We start from the raw sequence: 16,832 nt of genomic DNA, 5'->3' as shown, positions 1-16,832 counted from the left end.
TGTTTGATTTATTTTTTTCAAGTTTAGTGCCGTTTTATATTTTTCATGTGTGTGCTTTTCTTCAAGCACAGCGTCACCTACTACCTTCTAATAATGAATAGAAAAGAAAAGACGAGAAGGAATGCATCACAACTTTTGGTTATGGCCAACGCTAGTCACGAGATTACTCCTCCAATGGTAATGTTTAATTATATAAGAATGATCTATAGGCCGCTCAGGATGTCACTTTAGACGTACAGCATCCCGCCCTCGCAATTGACAAAAGGTCCCTTCTAAACGGACTTCCCTCCTTTAAACAAATCGAAATTTCTTATCCAATTATCGACGCCTGGCAACTCTATAAACCGACGAAAGCTTCACTACAATCTTATTTTAAAATAGGTACAACACATATTTTCTACGAAAACAAACAATATTTTTCTCGATTAAAAGGTATCCTTATCTCTAGATAATTACATTAATCGTTGATAAAAATAAACAAGACACCCAATAAATCAAATCTGAACTGTCACAAAATAAAACAAATTCATAAGGCAATTGAGATAAAAATTTCCTATCCCTAATAATTCTAGGAACTAATCTTTTTTACGAATCAAATAAATAAACACCTCGGATAGAGGCTGGATACTCAAAATCGTTTTGTGTTTATTCGTAAGGAATCCTACCAGATTAATTAAATAAATTGAAATGAACATATGGTTAGTAATTGAACGACACGTATTGACTTTCGTGACTGGATCTAAACCTCAATGTACAACTCGATATATTGTTTACACAGCAGTATTTTCGCAGTTTTTGGATTTTACAGGCAAAAATCTATAGAAAGAAGTTTTTTCTTGGTCGATTTCAGACAAGTATTTTTCGAATACTCCGAAATTGATCGGGAATACCCTTTTCCTTATAAATTTTGGTTCGTAGAATCAAAAATCTATAAGAAAAAGTTTTTTCCTTGTCGAACTAGAACAGGAAGTCTTTTTTCGTCAGAAATATAGGAATCAATTAGTGAGTCTTGCTATTTTATGGAAAATAGAGAAATTTTTGATTCGCCGGAAAGAGATTTTGTACTGTAGGATCCAAAACGGCCAAAATTTTCAAAATTGGACCAGTACAGCAAAAGATATACCTCTTTCTTTCTTCCTTGTAAATCGGTTTTTTGCCCATAAGTTTTGACCTATACGCTATTCATTTTAAGAAGGTAGCGGTAGAAAGCATAGGGACGGCTTGATCTTCACTGTGATTGGTTAAAACATGATACAGTATTACCCTGAAAAATAAAACGAGTGACGAATTCTGTCTGTTATAGAAGTTTCAATTACGAACTAAACTGTCGAACTGTCATTAGCTGTCAATTTCAAAGATCCAAGCGTGATATCGTTTGATTTATATTTATATTTTTCAAATTTTGTGCCGTTTTATATTTTTACTGTGTGTGTCGATCTTCAAACACAGCGCCATCTACGACCTTCTTATAATGAATGCAGTATAGTCGTCCATTCTTGAAATTCGGAAATGTTTGTTCTATACATCTATAAGAATTTTATATCTATTTGAAAAGTAAATCTACATCGTCGGTAAGACATCAAGGCTAGGTCTGTCGAAAAATGTGACGTCCCAACTCCTTCCTCATTTTATCTTGATCTTCAGTTTTTGCTCCATTCATCTCCAATGGATTTTGGCCTGTAGAATCCGAACTTCCGAAATTTACAAGATTGGGCGACTGCATCAAAAGTTACGGGCAAAAAATGGATTTAAATGACTATACGAGTATTTATTACTTGTAGCAAAGAGTATATACCGTGTGTCCCAGGGAGAACGTACCATAAGGAAACATAGGTAATTAATGTATTTTTTCGCGAAGGATCCAGGAGCGCTGTGATAATGTACCTATGTGAAGTGAGCGTGCAACGTACGATATTGCAGCGCTTGCCTGATGCTAGAAAGAGATTGGATTTCAAAGGCCTCGTGGATCCTTCGCGAAAAAATGCATTGCTGTTTCCCTAAGGTGCGTTCTACCTGGGACACACTGTATATAATACACTCTTTGCTCGTAGGTATCTGACAAGAATGCTCAAAAAGAAGACTTTCGGTTCTTCATAGATAAAATACGTACATTTCATGTTATAGGAATTGAGAAGGTGTAAAATGGACACATGATTTTCAAGTTTACACTTGAAAATTAAAAGAATTTCAACTTCCATTGTGGACTCCCGCCAAGATTTTCAAACATCAAAATATTTACATTGCAAATTTGCAAGGCGTGTCCATACGTCATGAAGTTTGTTGTTAATGAATTGTTAAATAATTAATCATTCACAATTTCTGACGAGGTTTATAAAATACCGAAAGAATCAAAATGAGTGTGGAGACGAAAGATTACCCCAGAGCCTCTGGTAAAATAAATCTCTAATACAAACTAACCTACAAATTCTTTACTTAGGTCACCTAGTAAATGGGGCCCTTTTATCCTACATTGCAGGACTGTTGCTTCTGATAGCGTTTTGCAGGTAAGATTAACAGACACCGAATGAAAATAAACCTTTCATTTCAGCCCGTATTGGGTGCAATCGTTCGAAGAAACCTTTTCATCGTTTAAAAACATGGGACTTTGGGAATATTGCTTTGAGAATTTTCGCTTTCCCTATTACCAGTTTGATCACTTGTTCGACGGTTGTAATCACGTTTTTAGTTTCGAGTACAACGTTATTCGAGAATGGATGTTACCCGGATGGTTAATTGTCGTCCAAACATTTGTAACTGTATCGTTTTTATTAAGCTTTTCCTCGCAAATTGTAATGGCTTGCCAATTGTGCAGGTGGCCTTTGGAGTTTGTGCTCCAGTACGAGTGGATTATATGTATTTTTGACTTTATATGCATCACATTAACTGGTAAGTCCTTTACTACCTATTAGTGGAAAATTCACTTGAAAATTCCTTTTAGCATTTCTGATGTTTTTGTCCGTTGCGATTTTTGGAGGTTCCCACGCTCGTCGTGATTGGCTAATGTATCCAAATTGGAATTACTTAAGCTGGTCGTACGGATTGGCCGTCATTTCATTCTTTTTCCACGCATTTGCAGCAATCTTCTTGTATTTTGCTGCTCGTCAAGCATACGAGTTGAGACGCGAATCTCGCAATTTAATTATGCAAATGCATCCGAGCCAGCATCGCCTTGGCTGGTGAATCTAAAGTCGTTGGTCTGTATTTTTAGATGTAGGAAACGCACAATTATGTATGTGCCTATTGATATTGCACGATAATAATTGTTAGAATCTTAAAAAGTAAATTGATATTATCAAGATAGGTAGCTTGTATTTTCAAATAGTATTAGCATACTTACCTATTTAGATGGGATGGTTGTTGGAAAAGAGTTTTATTATTTTACTACAAATGACTTGCAGTTCAAGTCGGTGATCTAAAATGCCTAATCAATTTTAAGTACAAATCTATTATACAAAGTTTTGTATTTTTTTATTATGATCAAGGACCAATAAGTATATTTTTATATATGTTGTAATGTGAAAATAAGTAATGGAATGGTTTCACAAGTAGCACGATGGGGCTTTTCTGATAATGTATGTGATTCTTTTTTGATAATTTATTTGTATTGCTATGTGAAATTTTATGACAATTTTAAATATTTTTAGTGTGTTTAACCATGGGTATGATAGGTATTATTATTCCGTCCTCTCAGGATATTATATTATGCTAATGATTTGTATAAATTTTAATGATTTTGTAATAAATATTTACAACAATAATATTGTTATATTTGTAGTATTAAAAGATCAATTACTACACACAGCAATAAAAGTAAACGTAAAATTCTGATTATTAAAATTGGATTACAGCGTCCATTTGAACATACCCCGTATATAAACGAAATACCAATAAATCAAATCTGAACTGTCACATAAATGAATTAACAAAACAAGTTGATAATGAAAAAGAATAAAATTTCCCTATCCTTAATAATTCTTTTTTACAACTCCTTTAATATTAAGACCAATCAGCTTGGTGGTTTCAAATTCTAACCAATCAGATGATTTTGTAGCTTTTTATCAGCGATAAAAATGCGCGTAGGAATGCGAAAATATACAGGGTATTACATGACCGCATGTAAAAAAAATTGGGTGATAGAGGGGATCAAGACAAGCGCTTTTTCCAAATAAACCGATGGTCCAACGTGATTCGTTTGGGAGTCACCAACAAAGAAGTGGTGAAATTTGAATTTCTTCTTTAATTTTTAGTGCATTTTTGAAAAAAATACGCTATTATATTCGTTATGACTGGCTGGCCGGCTGTCCAGGTGAGATGTCTCAGCAGCTACAATAGCTAGAGACTTCAAATTTTCACTAAAAGCTTTCTGCTATAATGTAGATGTGCAGGCTCTAGTTTATTTTGAGTTAGATTACTTGTGAGATCGATAATTTAAGAAAATAATTTCGATATGGTTTTCGGAGGTGCTATAATTTTACCGGTAGATAGCGCTACCAGTATAAAAACTTAATTATTTATTTTGTGATTTCTTTTGCAAAATAAAAAATGTTGATTTCGACGAAGTTTGGTATCTGGGGTTTTTGAACATGAAAATCACGAATCTGGAATTAGTATTTGAAAATTCGAAAAAAAAGTTCCACTGCAATTCTTGGCCGGACAACGAAAATGGAAAGAATTCCATGAAATTTGTTGTGTGCATACTTCCCCCGCCTTACTCTTGAGTGATCTAATTTCGCATGTAGTTACCTAATTGAAAATAACAAAAATAACGATTTAAGTCGATATTGTGATACTTGCAATAATGCTTGATTGTAATGGAACTCTACTTAAAAAGTATTTTCCCACTACCCGCAGCCACGGAATTTTTGGAATCGAATTGAATTTGCATCATTTAATGAAAATATCGACTTAAATCGTTATTTTTTGTTATTTGCGACATTTTCAATTAACTACAGGCGAAATTAGATCACTCGCACTAGTAGGCGGGGGACACTTTGTAACCCGAAGGCCCAATCTTCATTTCCCCCCATTTATATTATCTAATTTATTCCATTTGGGTGCATAGTGGACAATTTTGTCGGGACACATGGTTAGTCTCGTCACGTTCTTGTTGTAATGGGTGGCAGCCGTTTCAAAAATGTTACTTTTAAATTATGAATTTTGTTCAACATCGGAAAATTTACACATATACCGCTTCATAGGGAACGTGAACGTCTTGAATAAGAGCGATGACAACGTGTGCATTTCGATAAGAACGCAAGCTGTTTTTGAGATACACGCTAGGGAAAACCAGATTGTAAGGTGGTTTTCGGCAGTCGAGACTAAACTTCCAAAGAGTTAGCACGTACCATTTATGTGTGAAATTTACTATTTCGAAAAATTGTGAATATTACGCGGTGAAATTCTTTTTCAAGAGTTAGCACGTACCACTTCGTTCGTGTAAGTTTCTTGTTTTATTAATACAGTGGCGCGTTAAAAAAAACTTCGATTATGTCGTTGGGGAACATTTAAACGAAGGCTAAAAGTGCGAGTTACCAACGAGTTTAAGTTACGCAAGAAGGAAAAAGATGAAACGGGCTGGCAGCATAATTCGTGGTAAGGCCGTTTATTTACAAGTGATTAATACACTCCAGTAATATACGACCAATCAGCTTGGTGATTGTTTCAAATTCTAACCAATCAGAGGATTTTTAAGTGATTAAAAGCTAGGCAGCTAGCCATTTTTGTTATACAGGGTGGCAAAGTTACAAATTTGTTCTCGTATTTTGCGTTTTCTCTCTTATGTTCGGGGATTAGGGAATGCAATACCGGGATCGCGGGATTCCGAAATACTGGGATCCCGCAGCATTTTTGCGGGATTAATCCCGCATATAAATGGAGCGGGATCCCGCGGGATTTGCGGGACTGAGGAATTTGTCGACCAAGGGGACGATTCTGTTTACATTGTTAATGAAACTCATAACGGAGAAGTTATTTTTTAAATAATTGTTAAACTTTTTTCGTTAAAAATGTACTATGATTTTTGAGGCACTTTAGAAGTTCATTTTTTTGTGCTTTACAGGTGAGGTTGTTTTGAGTTCTAAGTTAGGCTGAAGGTACTTTTTTGTTAAATATTGTGATAATTAGCGATTTATTTTAATACAGAAGTTAACCGCACAGAATTGCTTATTTGCAAATTTGTTTAAAGTTTTGCGGGATCCCGCAAATACCGGGATCCCGCGGGATTATCATCTAACAATCCCGCAAATACCGGGATTGAGATTTTTCTGCGGGATTGCATTCCCTATCTGGGATAATTGTTTCAAATTTCATAGATCAATTATTTTTTAGAATCTCGCTACAATAAAGTATCAAATAGTTGGTCGCAGGGTGTTGCATTTTCATTGTCACCCTGTATGACAAAAACGACGCCTTTTAGGCCATGCATATATTTGCATTTTTTCTTATTTTGACGAGTATCACCCCCTGAAATATCTGCATGACATTAATTAATTTTATGATATGCTTCCCGTGTACCGATTTTTACGTCTTTGGTCCGTCAGTCATTAAACATGAGTAATTTTTGCGCCCCTTCTTGTATGCGGCGTAAGCGACGAGTTACACCGCTTACGCCTAAAGCCGGCCCTGTTTTTATCACTGATAAAAAGCTACCTGTCGTCGTGTAGACCATCGCACACATTTGCATTTTTTTTTCTTATTTTGACGAGTGCTACGACCACCAGCATGACATTAAACAACAACCTGTATTTTTAGCGCATTTTCCAACTCATGTTGGAAGGCGCTATTATGGCCACTTTCTCCGTCCGTCTGAGGTCTTAACCACTTCTACAGTTTTCAAGATATGCGGTTGGTTCTTTCTCCATTCGGTAGCTAACAGATCTGGCACCTCAACCAAGAAAAATCTTGACGATTAATATGCGCATGTGCAAACTGCGCAATGTCAATTTTCTTATTTATGGAGATTTTTTTAAATTTTAACCAGAAATTCTTCTTGTAAAGGCACACATATCGCATACTTTAAACATCAGGTGTGTCCGGAAGTAGTAATGAATGCATGGAAAATGCGCTACTTACCAATTTTAGTGCTTGCTTAGACGTAACTTTTGCCTTGAGCCGACCCTGGATAAAAATGCGTGTAGGAATGCGTAAAATATATAGTGGTTGTGAAATTTACTGTCTTTTATTAATCAGGGGTAAATACAAGAGCTTGATTTTTAATTGGATAATTTTATTTTTACACGAAAGTTTTGTTGCAAAGGAATTTCCAGGAAGCAACAAAATTTGAGTGAATTAAAAATAAAATTATCCTGATTTAAAACCAAGCCCTTGTGTATTTACCCCTGATGAATACACTCCATTAATATACGACCAATCAGCTTGGTGATTGTTTGAAATTCTAACCAATCAGATCATTTTTTATCTGATTACAAGCTAGGTAGCTTTTTATCAGCGATTAAACGCTATGTAGCTTTTTATCAGAGATAAAAATGCGCGTAGGAATGCGTAATATACATAGTGGTTGTAAAATTTACTGTCTTTTATTAATCTCCCTAAAATACACTCGATCTTGGTTTTAAATCAGGATAATTTTACTTTTAATTCTTTAATTAATTTTTTTAATTTTGTTGCTTCCTGGAAAAAACTCTGTGGCGATTTTATCACACTTTTGATCTTTAGTTATTTCCGTTGCAACAAAACTTTGGTGTAAAAATAAATTTATCCGATTAAAAATATAGCTCTTGTGTATTTACCTCCGATAAAATGTACGCGAAGGAACATTTTCGAATTGGAGAAGCGCCTTTAAAAAAAAACTGATATTAAAATTCAAATTCAAAATTCATTGTGCATATATTTTAGACATCTATAGTAACATTTCTCTAAGTTTTTGGTTTGAATTCAGTAGTTTGCGCTAAAGACGTTATATCGTTATATATTAATATCCGCATTTTCTGAAATTGGGTCAAGTAACACATCTAAAGTTACTCACCTGGCACATTATGCTTGCTAGCAGTTTCTAAAGCTGTATCCATTGCACCTAAAGTCAGGTTTCCATCCAAAATAAGCAAAGGACTCTTTTTTATGTCTTCTTCGTGTTTGAAAATCTAAAATAAAATCGGCTAAGAGGTACTTTCATTCCAATGGCCTAGGTCTTTGAAAATGTCGAATGCGACCGTATAACGGCAATTTTGTACCTCTTTCAGGTGAATTACACCTACATTACGTCACTGTTGTATCCGACAAATCCAAAATTAAGTAACCTAGTTCAAAATACCATTTCGCTGGTTATTTCTTGAAATATGTCCACGTCACCAATCAACAGCTTGCAGTCACCACCTCTATCGAAAACTACATGGCACTGGGCCGTATTATGCTCAGGAAGCGTGTGAATATTCTTTGAGCACGTCGGTGATAACATTGAACGTAAATTTTTGCCATAACTGTCATTTCCCACGACGGATATAAAGGTTGGCGAACAACCCAACTTGCTCATAGCTTCGGCGATATTTCTCGCAACACCTCCAGCGTGTTGGTCGAATTTCGCTTCGAATATTGTTCCGTCGAACTGAAAAAAAGTATCAAATAAGTGTCAAGAAACTTTTACAAAAATGTATTGCAGATTTTTAAATTGTGTGTGACTGTGGTTTGTAAATAGGAGGTTGTTGGCCTGTCTGCTTCCTACGAAGCTCTGGATAGGACACATAGGAAATTATTTTGTAAATTACAGTTGTCACTGGGAATTAGTTTATACTTTACAGTTGTAATTGGGAATTATGCTAATTTACAGTTGTAACTGGGAATTATACTAATTTACCGTTGTAACTGTGAAGGATAATTCCCAGTTACAACTGTAAATTAGTGTAATTCCCCCTTACAACTGTAAATTATAATAAACTAATTCCCAGTTACAACTGTAAATTACAAAATAATTTCCTATGTGTCCTATCCAGAGCTTCGTAGCTTCCTACGAATATTGAGTATTGTACGATACCCTTCATATTTATTAAAAAATTAGAAAGACCTTCGTCCCAGCATGTAATATTGTACTCGTATTATATAGGTAATTCAGAATCCCCGAATATCCAATAGATATTAAACTCATACAAAGTTGACCGTGCCCTAGGATTGTAAGTTATAATATCTAGAGATCAGTCCTTAACCAGAGAAAATACCCTACTTACCACCGATTAAAATTCCATTTCAGCACACTTCACAGTTACCCTCTCAAACTCTATATGAAAAATGGCAAATGTTCCCTTTGGATTATTATGCAGGTCACATATATGTTTCAACAGAAACTACCTCACTACTACTTTAACCCTAAACTTAGAAGGGCGTATGTAATTTGCTGCCCTTAACATAGGTATTTAGTTATGCATGGTGTAATTTAGGGCGATGGCGGTTGTTTAGTAGGTACCTGTTGTATTAAATTACTTTTAGCAAAACTGTTTCAAGACATTGCAGTACAGTGTAAATTAGAATTATTAGCAGTTCTGATGAGATATCCCGCACATTTTTCGTTCTGCATAATATTTATGCGCTTTTCACAAGCAAGGTATCGATTAGCTGTCGTTGCATAATTTGAATTCTGAAACGCCGGCTAGGTAGAATGTTCGCTGTAAGCAATAATTTCTAACAAACGATAACTAATTATGTACATTATTCTTCTAGTTCCAGCTCCGAGTTGTACTAGCGCTATCAATCACAGAATTTACGATGGATTATAATTTCAAATCGTTCGTAAGAAAAATGAAAATGGATCCCAGTTCGACCCTCGAGACCGGAAACTCAGGATGCTAATCAGGATAAATTGGTTCTAAAGTTATAGTGGGAATATCGAACTGAAGCCGACAAGTATGATTTTCTAAACTTAATTATAATCAAACACTATGCATATTTAATACTGTAGGAGGATAATCAGCTGTTTTGTTAAAAAGAAAAGAGCTCGAGAGTTGGCGATCTACAGGCATGAGTGTCAGAATTAAGAGTAAATTAAAGAACATTGGTTGGTCTGGATTCCTGGAAAAGCTATCTACAGGGGTGGAGGTAAGTTTCAATTTTGAAAAGCCAAGGCGCCCCAAGTAGGCAAATTAGGTGGTTTTATTTATTTATAACAGTCATTATTATTTATCACCGACAATTTATAACATAACACAAGCGCATCGAAATTGGAACTAAACTCGAAACAGAATTCCAGTTGTTTATATAACAAAAAACATTCTTTCTAGAATGTTCTTGAGTGTTCAAGGACTCTTTAGAATGTGCTCGAACAAACATTTCATATTTCTCGATGTCTCTCGGGATTTGTGGAATACTCGGTACGTTGTTCTGCGTCTCGCAACACGGGCTACGGTTGTAGCGTAGGTACAGACTACGAACTTATAAATTAAGATAGACTGCTGATCAAACAGTTGGATAGAGGTAGAAATGGCCCTAGCATGGGCGCGGCCATGATGTGCACTTTTTAGTTATTTTCTAGGGGAATTTTCCTAGTGCTCAAGTTTTGAGACTATTGCAACCTTGGAAAATGACATGTGTTAAAGTAATTTATTTAGAAAACGGGAGGTTAAAGCTTGTTTATTAGTTGATTTGAATTTCGCGCCAAGTGAGTGCACATCATGGCTGCCCCCATGTAGGTGTCATTTGTCAATTCAGCATTAGCAGTCCATCTTAATTTATAAGTTCGTGGTACAGACTCTTGTTCGATAGTGATGAAGGTACTTGCACGAAGACCCTCTCTTGCATCTTCCATTCTTGAAGAAAAAACAATCTACCGATAACGAATCGGTTGCGGAGTTCCTCTGCGGTTAAAGCAACAGACCAATATTTCCACCCCCGTGCCCTGGAATACCACCTCCAGCATATGAGGCACGATGCGCCAGTCCAACTAGCTTATCAAGGCCACATTCGATCTTTGAATTGCCAACTTGTTATTTGACATCGCATTTATCAACAACACTGCGTCGATACCGCAAACCTTCCGAACGTCAGCACCATCAGATTTAAGGACCTACCCCCTTGATGTCCTCTTGTGTGGAGATAAAGTTTTTACTGGGTGGGAATTTGCCTAAACAACCGTAACTTAAAAGCTGCCTAGTTGATGCGACCTCAATGGAAAACAGGTCGATAAAGTTAGCACCCTCACTTTGCTCAAATAAAGTAAACTATGCCTATAATTTAGAAACTAATTAAAGGCTAATTTGTACCCACAAAATTAGAATTTGTACCCGCTTAATTCTGCCGGAATACCGATTTCTGAAGTGGGGGTGCTAACTGAAATCAAGTTAGCACCCCCACTTTTCCCGATTGAAATTTTATTACTCGCATCAAAAACTATGAATTAAAGACTAATTTGTACCCAAGTTAAATTTTCATTGTTTAAACAATTTATACATCATTTAAACAATTTTTTACTAAAAAAGGAAATTTTCAGAATTAATGGAACGTATGAATTCAAGACAAATTGTATCCACAACATTAGAATTTGTACCCGCTTGGTTCCGCCAGAAAACTGATTCTGACGTAATAAGCATTTAAAGACCGCCTGGCATAAATTCAAAATATACGCTGCATAATGCAATCTTGCATTTTCCCTTTGTAGGTACCTTCCGTTGACACCACAATTTCGAGATATACACACTAAATTAATCTTCTGACATTTTTCGAGATATCCGCTCTTAAAAGATTTGACATCACTAATGGATATATTTCTTCCAAACGTCCCAATCGCCCTTTGTGGCTACCCTCCTCCGACCCTTCGCTCTAGAGATATTAGAACGAATCACGTTAAAGAGTCGAGGAGGACAGTGGTCGGTAGGAACTAATTCCTTTCGTTGAGACATTTCATTAGAATACCGTGAAAGATAAAATAAATTTCTAACCCCCATCCCCTCTCCCCGTCACCTACTCATCTTAAAAAGGAGTCGCGGATGAAAGTTATAGTTTGTAGAACCAATTCCTTTCGATGATACGTTTGATGAGAAAACCATGCACGTGTGGTTACACGTTACAGTTTCCTCGTGGGTACAAACAATACATTTATAACAGTCTTACTTATTTTGTAATAGCATTAAATGGTAATAGTTAAGTTTTATTATTTATCACCCACAATTTACATAATACGAGAGGGAGCTTAATACTTCACTTCGAATCGAAGTTAGAACTGACTCGAAAGTTCGAAACATAATTCGATTTGGTTATATAGCAAACGCCGGTCTTTTTCGAAAGTTCTCGAACGCTTCCGAATGCTCCCGAATATTATCGAATGTTCTCGAACAAACAAACACGCCATATTTCCCGGAAAAATGGGTCACATCCGCTTGCTATGCCTATGACAAATCTTTTATGGTCCCTAAATGTCTATCGGGATTTCTAGAATATTTCCTACAATACACATAAACAAAGATAATAAAAATGATAAACACAACATTTAACATTATGCACATTTAAGCTCTTCAAGATTATACGCTCATTTTTCTATTGGAAGTTGTCTTACTTTTTTCTGGAACTGGAACAGTACATATAAACAGTTTTATGCCCCGCACTCGTGGCGATTTACTAGTAATAGATGGCGATAAAGTAGGATCTGCAGTCCTCTAGATTTGTATTTAATCGCTACGAAGATTTTTTTGTTCGAAACTACGAGTATATTTATAGACCGAGAGATAACGACAGATTTTGTGCGATGATTTCTAAACGTCTGTCACCGCAATTTTGACAACACAGCAAACAGAAGTTTGTTTATTTTTCATTTGCCTATTATATGTCAATTATATCTGGCATATGTGATATATGAAGCAGTCTATTACGCCCAAAGGCATAATGAGAGGGCATAATGGATTGTCATCTCATTATGCCCTCAAACAGCCTGTCAAATTGATTGACGGAGTTATATTATGTAATAAAAAAGATACAACTTGATTCGTATGAAGCACCTTAATGTTGGACAAACAATAATCATGACATTTGTATATTGGAAATATTCTTTGGAACGATGAAAAATAAAATGTTGTATGCACCTCAGGCATTACTCAATATTTAACCCTCGAGCGACTTATAATCCCTCGGGCCGAAGGCCTTCGGGCTCTGTCGCCCTCGGCATAAATATCGCCTTACTGCCCTTGATGCATAAATAACTATTATTTTTCATTTGCCTATTATATGCCAATTATATCTGTCATATGAGATATATAAAACAGTCCATGGTGTCCTAGGACTTAATGGACTGTCATCTCATTATGCCTTTGTCAAATATATTGATAGAGTTATAATGTAAATGTATTAAAAAAGATACTACTTAAAAAAAACCATTCATATTCGAGCGGCCAATAGGCTACGTCGCTGAAAAACAATAGAGCCTTTCTTATATTCTTAAGACGGTGTTTACTAATTTTCAAAGCGATCAGGCGTTTCTAAACGGTTATTGTTATTGTGCGCATGCACAGATAGATAAACCGACAGATATGCAGACTGCAATACACAATTATAAACGATCTCGAGGATCGTTACTAATTTAGCAGAGTGCATTCTTTCGAGCCCAATATTCCCTCCCAATTTGCGCCCTGGCTCAGACGACTTCCTAACAATATAATTTGTTTACAAAAAAATGTTTGTGTTTAGTCCTTAATTTATATGTTGCATTTCCGGCGGAACTAAGCGGGTACAAATTTTAATGTTGTGGGTACAAATTAGTGTTCAATTTATACGTTCCATTTCTTTTGATTAATTTTGAGAATTGCCCTTTTTTAGTGAACAATTGTTTAAATAATGTATAAATTGTCAATGAAAATCTAATTTGGGTACAAATTAGTCTTTAATTCATAGATTTTGGTGCGACTAATAAAATTTCAATCGGAAAAAGTGGGGGTGCTAACTTGAACGCCACCTTAGAATCGGGTTTCCAGCGAAACTAAGCGAGTAGAAATTCTAATGTTGTGAGTACAAATTAGTTTTTAATTTATACGTTCCATTTATTTTTATTAATTCTGAGAATTGCCCTTTGTTAGTAAAAAATTGTTTAAATAATGTATAAATTGTTTAAATAATGAAAATCTAATTTGGGTACAAATTAGTCTTTAATTCATAGTTTTTAATGCGACTAATAAAATTTCAATCGGAAAAAGTGGGGGTGCTAACTTGATTACAAGTTAGCACCCCCACTTTATAAATCGGTTTTCCAGCAGAACTCTAGCGGGTACAAATTCTAATTTTGTGGGTAAAAATTAGTCTTTAATTAGTCCTAAATTATAGGCATATTTTTCCTTGATTTGGGCAAAGTGGGGGTGCTAACTTTATCGACCTCAAAACTTAATCCAAAATGGAAAATTATCATTTTACCGTTTTGGGCGCTCTTCGATAGGCTTCCACGACACGGGGTTGCTGTCCTACCGGCACATACGACGGAGGTCGAGACCTTTACTAGACAAATATACCTACCACAAAGACAAGTAATTTATTAATAAATGTGCAAACTGTCTCCTCTTATTATTAATAGACTTCTTCTGGTGCGTTCGTTCTTTATTAACAAAGAGGCCGACGAGTTTAATTTATAATTAACAAAACCCCAATTAGTTACTGCCAAGCAATCGCGCGTATATAGCTCGATAAAAATCAACACGAGCGAAGTGAGGTTGCTAAGAATATCTCTTGGAATGATAACCAAAGGCATAATATTATGCTAGTGCCAAATTTACAAGTGACGTCGCAAATCTAACTATAGACCAGTGTAAACATCATTAGCAATTTCTTTATGATGCGCCTGTTTTTAAAAGAACACGCTCTCTTGGCGTCTTGACCTTCGCGGATCAGGCATCGGTATAATTAAGAGGAAAAAATGTTTTGAGAGGGATGGAGAAATGAGGGAAGCTGCGCTTTGTTCCCATGGATACCGGACATGTTACGTCAAGGGTTCCCGCACGTTTCAACTTGCCCTAGTCAATAACCGAGTTATTTGATTAATCCCATGCGTCTAATTACGTGACGTTTAGGGTTACGTGGAAAAAATTGATTTCCATAACTCGATCAGTTGATAAACTGCCCAATGCGCCTTTTTCTGAAAGGTACAAGAAGCTTCCCTTTCACACTATATGCATTCGTTAATGATCGCCACTACAAGAGAAAATATGCGAGACTGAATTTTAATAAAAGGGTGGATGCGCCGGAAAACACGGCGAAGGAAAGAGTGGGGCGTCCCACCCCGTTTTCCGTCGAGTTTATCAGTGTCGCCGCTTGAACCGTGTGAAAACTGTACGTTTCCAAGCTTGTGCTGGCTTAAAGCCGGCTTCGGGAAAATTATGTGGAAACTATCATCATTGACAAATTTTGAATTTAGACAATTTGAAATGCACGCGATACGCTGAAAACTTTCGAGAATAATGTGAAAATACCCTCGAAAATTGTATTGTAGTGCAGAAATGATTTCATTTACTGACGTACTTTAATTATACGCTTAGAATAAGTGCGTTTTTAGTGCTAAAGTTTCCTGTAAAAGTTTGCAAATTCATCGATTTAGTTGAAAAGGAATTAGAAGCACTACTTGGCAAAGTATATAAAAGGTAGGACCTGTTAACGTAAGAAGTTCTTATATGTATTCCCGACATAATTTACAATTATACTCGTCGACCGAGATTTTGGGCATTTCAGTGCGTAAATATTTGATACTTCCGAAATAAAGCGAAATTCCGGCAAGCGAGGAATCCTAAATGTTGACCCTTAATTTCAACTTTGAGTTACTGACGTTATTGCGGAAGATTTTCCCTTCTGCTCCCAAATTACCTTCGTATTTATAACTTATGTTTAGAAATTAAATAGGTACTATTCCAATACTGGATGGTGGCCAAATTGATTACAAAGTATGTGCAATATGCATGTAGTAATTCAAGCAATGCGATCAGTGACGAATTGTCTGACATTAAAGATGCAGAAGCGAGAAGATTATATTTTTCGACCCGTTTTTGACCTTTCATTATTGATCCGTCGCATTTGGAAACTTTAGGCGGTTCTTTGTAATTTGCATTAATTGCGATGTAGGTATCATTTAATAATAAACACGCCTCTACAGTTTGCGGTAAAAGATTCTTATTTTGCAACGCTATACTTAGTGATGGATGATCAGTTTTCCAGAAAGTAATCAATCACACTATCTGATAGGGTTTAGAGCATGTATTGGAGAAACGAAATGGAAATGTCTTTCGGCGCGCTTTGTTTATAAGTGATTTCCTTTTAAGGTGTCACTTTACAGTAAATAATCGTTGTACACATTACAAAAAAACTGCTACACTTCTGTTTTTAGGCGAACCTTTCGCAACCCCTTTTTACCTTTTTAAGTTGGTCACTCGAAAAGATTTACATATTCATTACACTTTTCAGGCCTGCCTTTAGATGAAAAGCAGAGAATTTATACCTGTACATAGATCCCTTCAGTGCCTACTGTTATTATATTAAAAAAATACATTTTTATAATCTATTAAAATAAGTACCGAGTACCTACACCTTCATTGCAAACTAATGCTACTTCTGTATGTGAAGCTGAACCGATTTCATATATTATTATTAGACAGTTAAAATAAGAAAAATGTTCAGCAATAACGTACTTAAGAGACAATGGCAGGAGATACATTCTTGCTCATAGCCCTCTTATCGCCCTTTAGTAAACATATTAATGGTAACGATTAGGGGCATGGAAGTGTCACACCCTGTTATAGGGTCCGTGAAGTTGTAGTGTCGACTTGAAAACAATTTAGTTCCAAGTATCTCATAAATTTGTGCTCATTTTGTGCTAATTTGTGCTGCTCATTTAAAATTTTGTGCTCATCACGTTAATGAGTAATTCAATTTTT

The 16,832-nt window shown here is 35.7% G+C and overlaps 2 protein-coding genes across 2 annotated transcripts in view; one reads left to right on the top strand and one right to left on the bottom strand.

Annotated features, from left to right (window-relative positions):
- The window catches only part of LOC116171673 (pseudouridine-metabolizing bifunctional protein C1861.05-like), a 49,598-nt gene that overhangs the window by 6,296 nt on the left and 26,470 nt on the right, over positions 1-16,832 (bottom strand). The window contains exons 2-3 of the mRNA XM_031488642.1: positions 8,270-8,560; positions 7,985-8,099 (exon numbers count right to left, since the gene is read on the bottom strand). Coding sequence (XP_031344502.1) covers positions 7,985-8,099; positions 8,270-8,488 — 334 coding nt within the window. The 5' untranslated portion in view covers positions 8,489-8,560. The remainder of the gene's footprint in view (positions 1-7,984; positions 8,100-8,269; positions 8,561-16,832) is intronic.
- LOC116171674 lies at positions 2,200-3,760 on the top strand. The gene is made up of 4 exons (XM_031488644.1): positions 2,200-2,390; positions 2,438-2,504; positions 2,549-2,886; positions 2,939-3,760. Exons 1-4 carry the CDS (start codon positions 2,354-2,356, stop codon positions 3,178-3,180), a joined length of 684 nt encoding a protein of 227 aa, XP_031344504.1. The 5' UTR covers positions 2,200-2,353; the 3' UTR covers positions 3,181-3,760.

The sequence above is a fragment of the Photinus pyralis genome, unplaced genomic scaffold, assembly GCF_008802855.1.
Source record: "Photinus pyralis isolate 1611_PpyrPB1 unplaced genomic scaffold, Ppyr1.3 Ppyr1.4_LG5, whole genome shotgun sequence".
NCBI classification, from domain to species: domain Eukaryota; kingdom Metazoa; phylum Arthropoda; class Insecta; order Coleoptera; family Lampyridae; genus Photinus; species Photinus pyralis.
This window is presented reverse-complemented; position numbering and strand designations above follow the sequence as displayed.

Bases quoted from the DNA above. Each gene is read 5' to 3' on its own strand.
- LOC116171674 (XM_031488644.1), top strand. From the start codon at position 2,354: ATGAGTGTGGAGACGAAAGATTACCCCAGAGCCTCTG. The intron at 2,391-2,437 runs GTAAAATAAATC...TTCTTTACTTAG, and splicing joins AGATTACCCCAGAGCCTCTG to GTCACCTAGTAAATGGGGCC. The intron at 2,887-2,938 runs GTAAGTCCTTTA...AATTCCTTTTAG, and splicing joins TATATGCATCACATTAACTG to CATTTCTGATGTTTTTGTCC.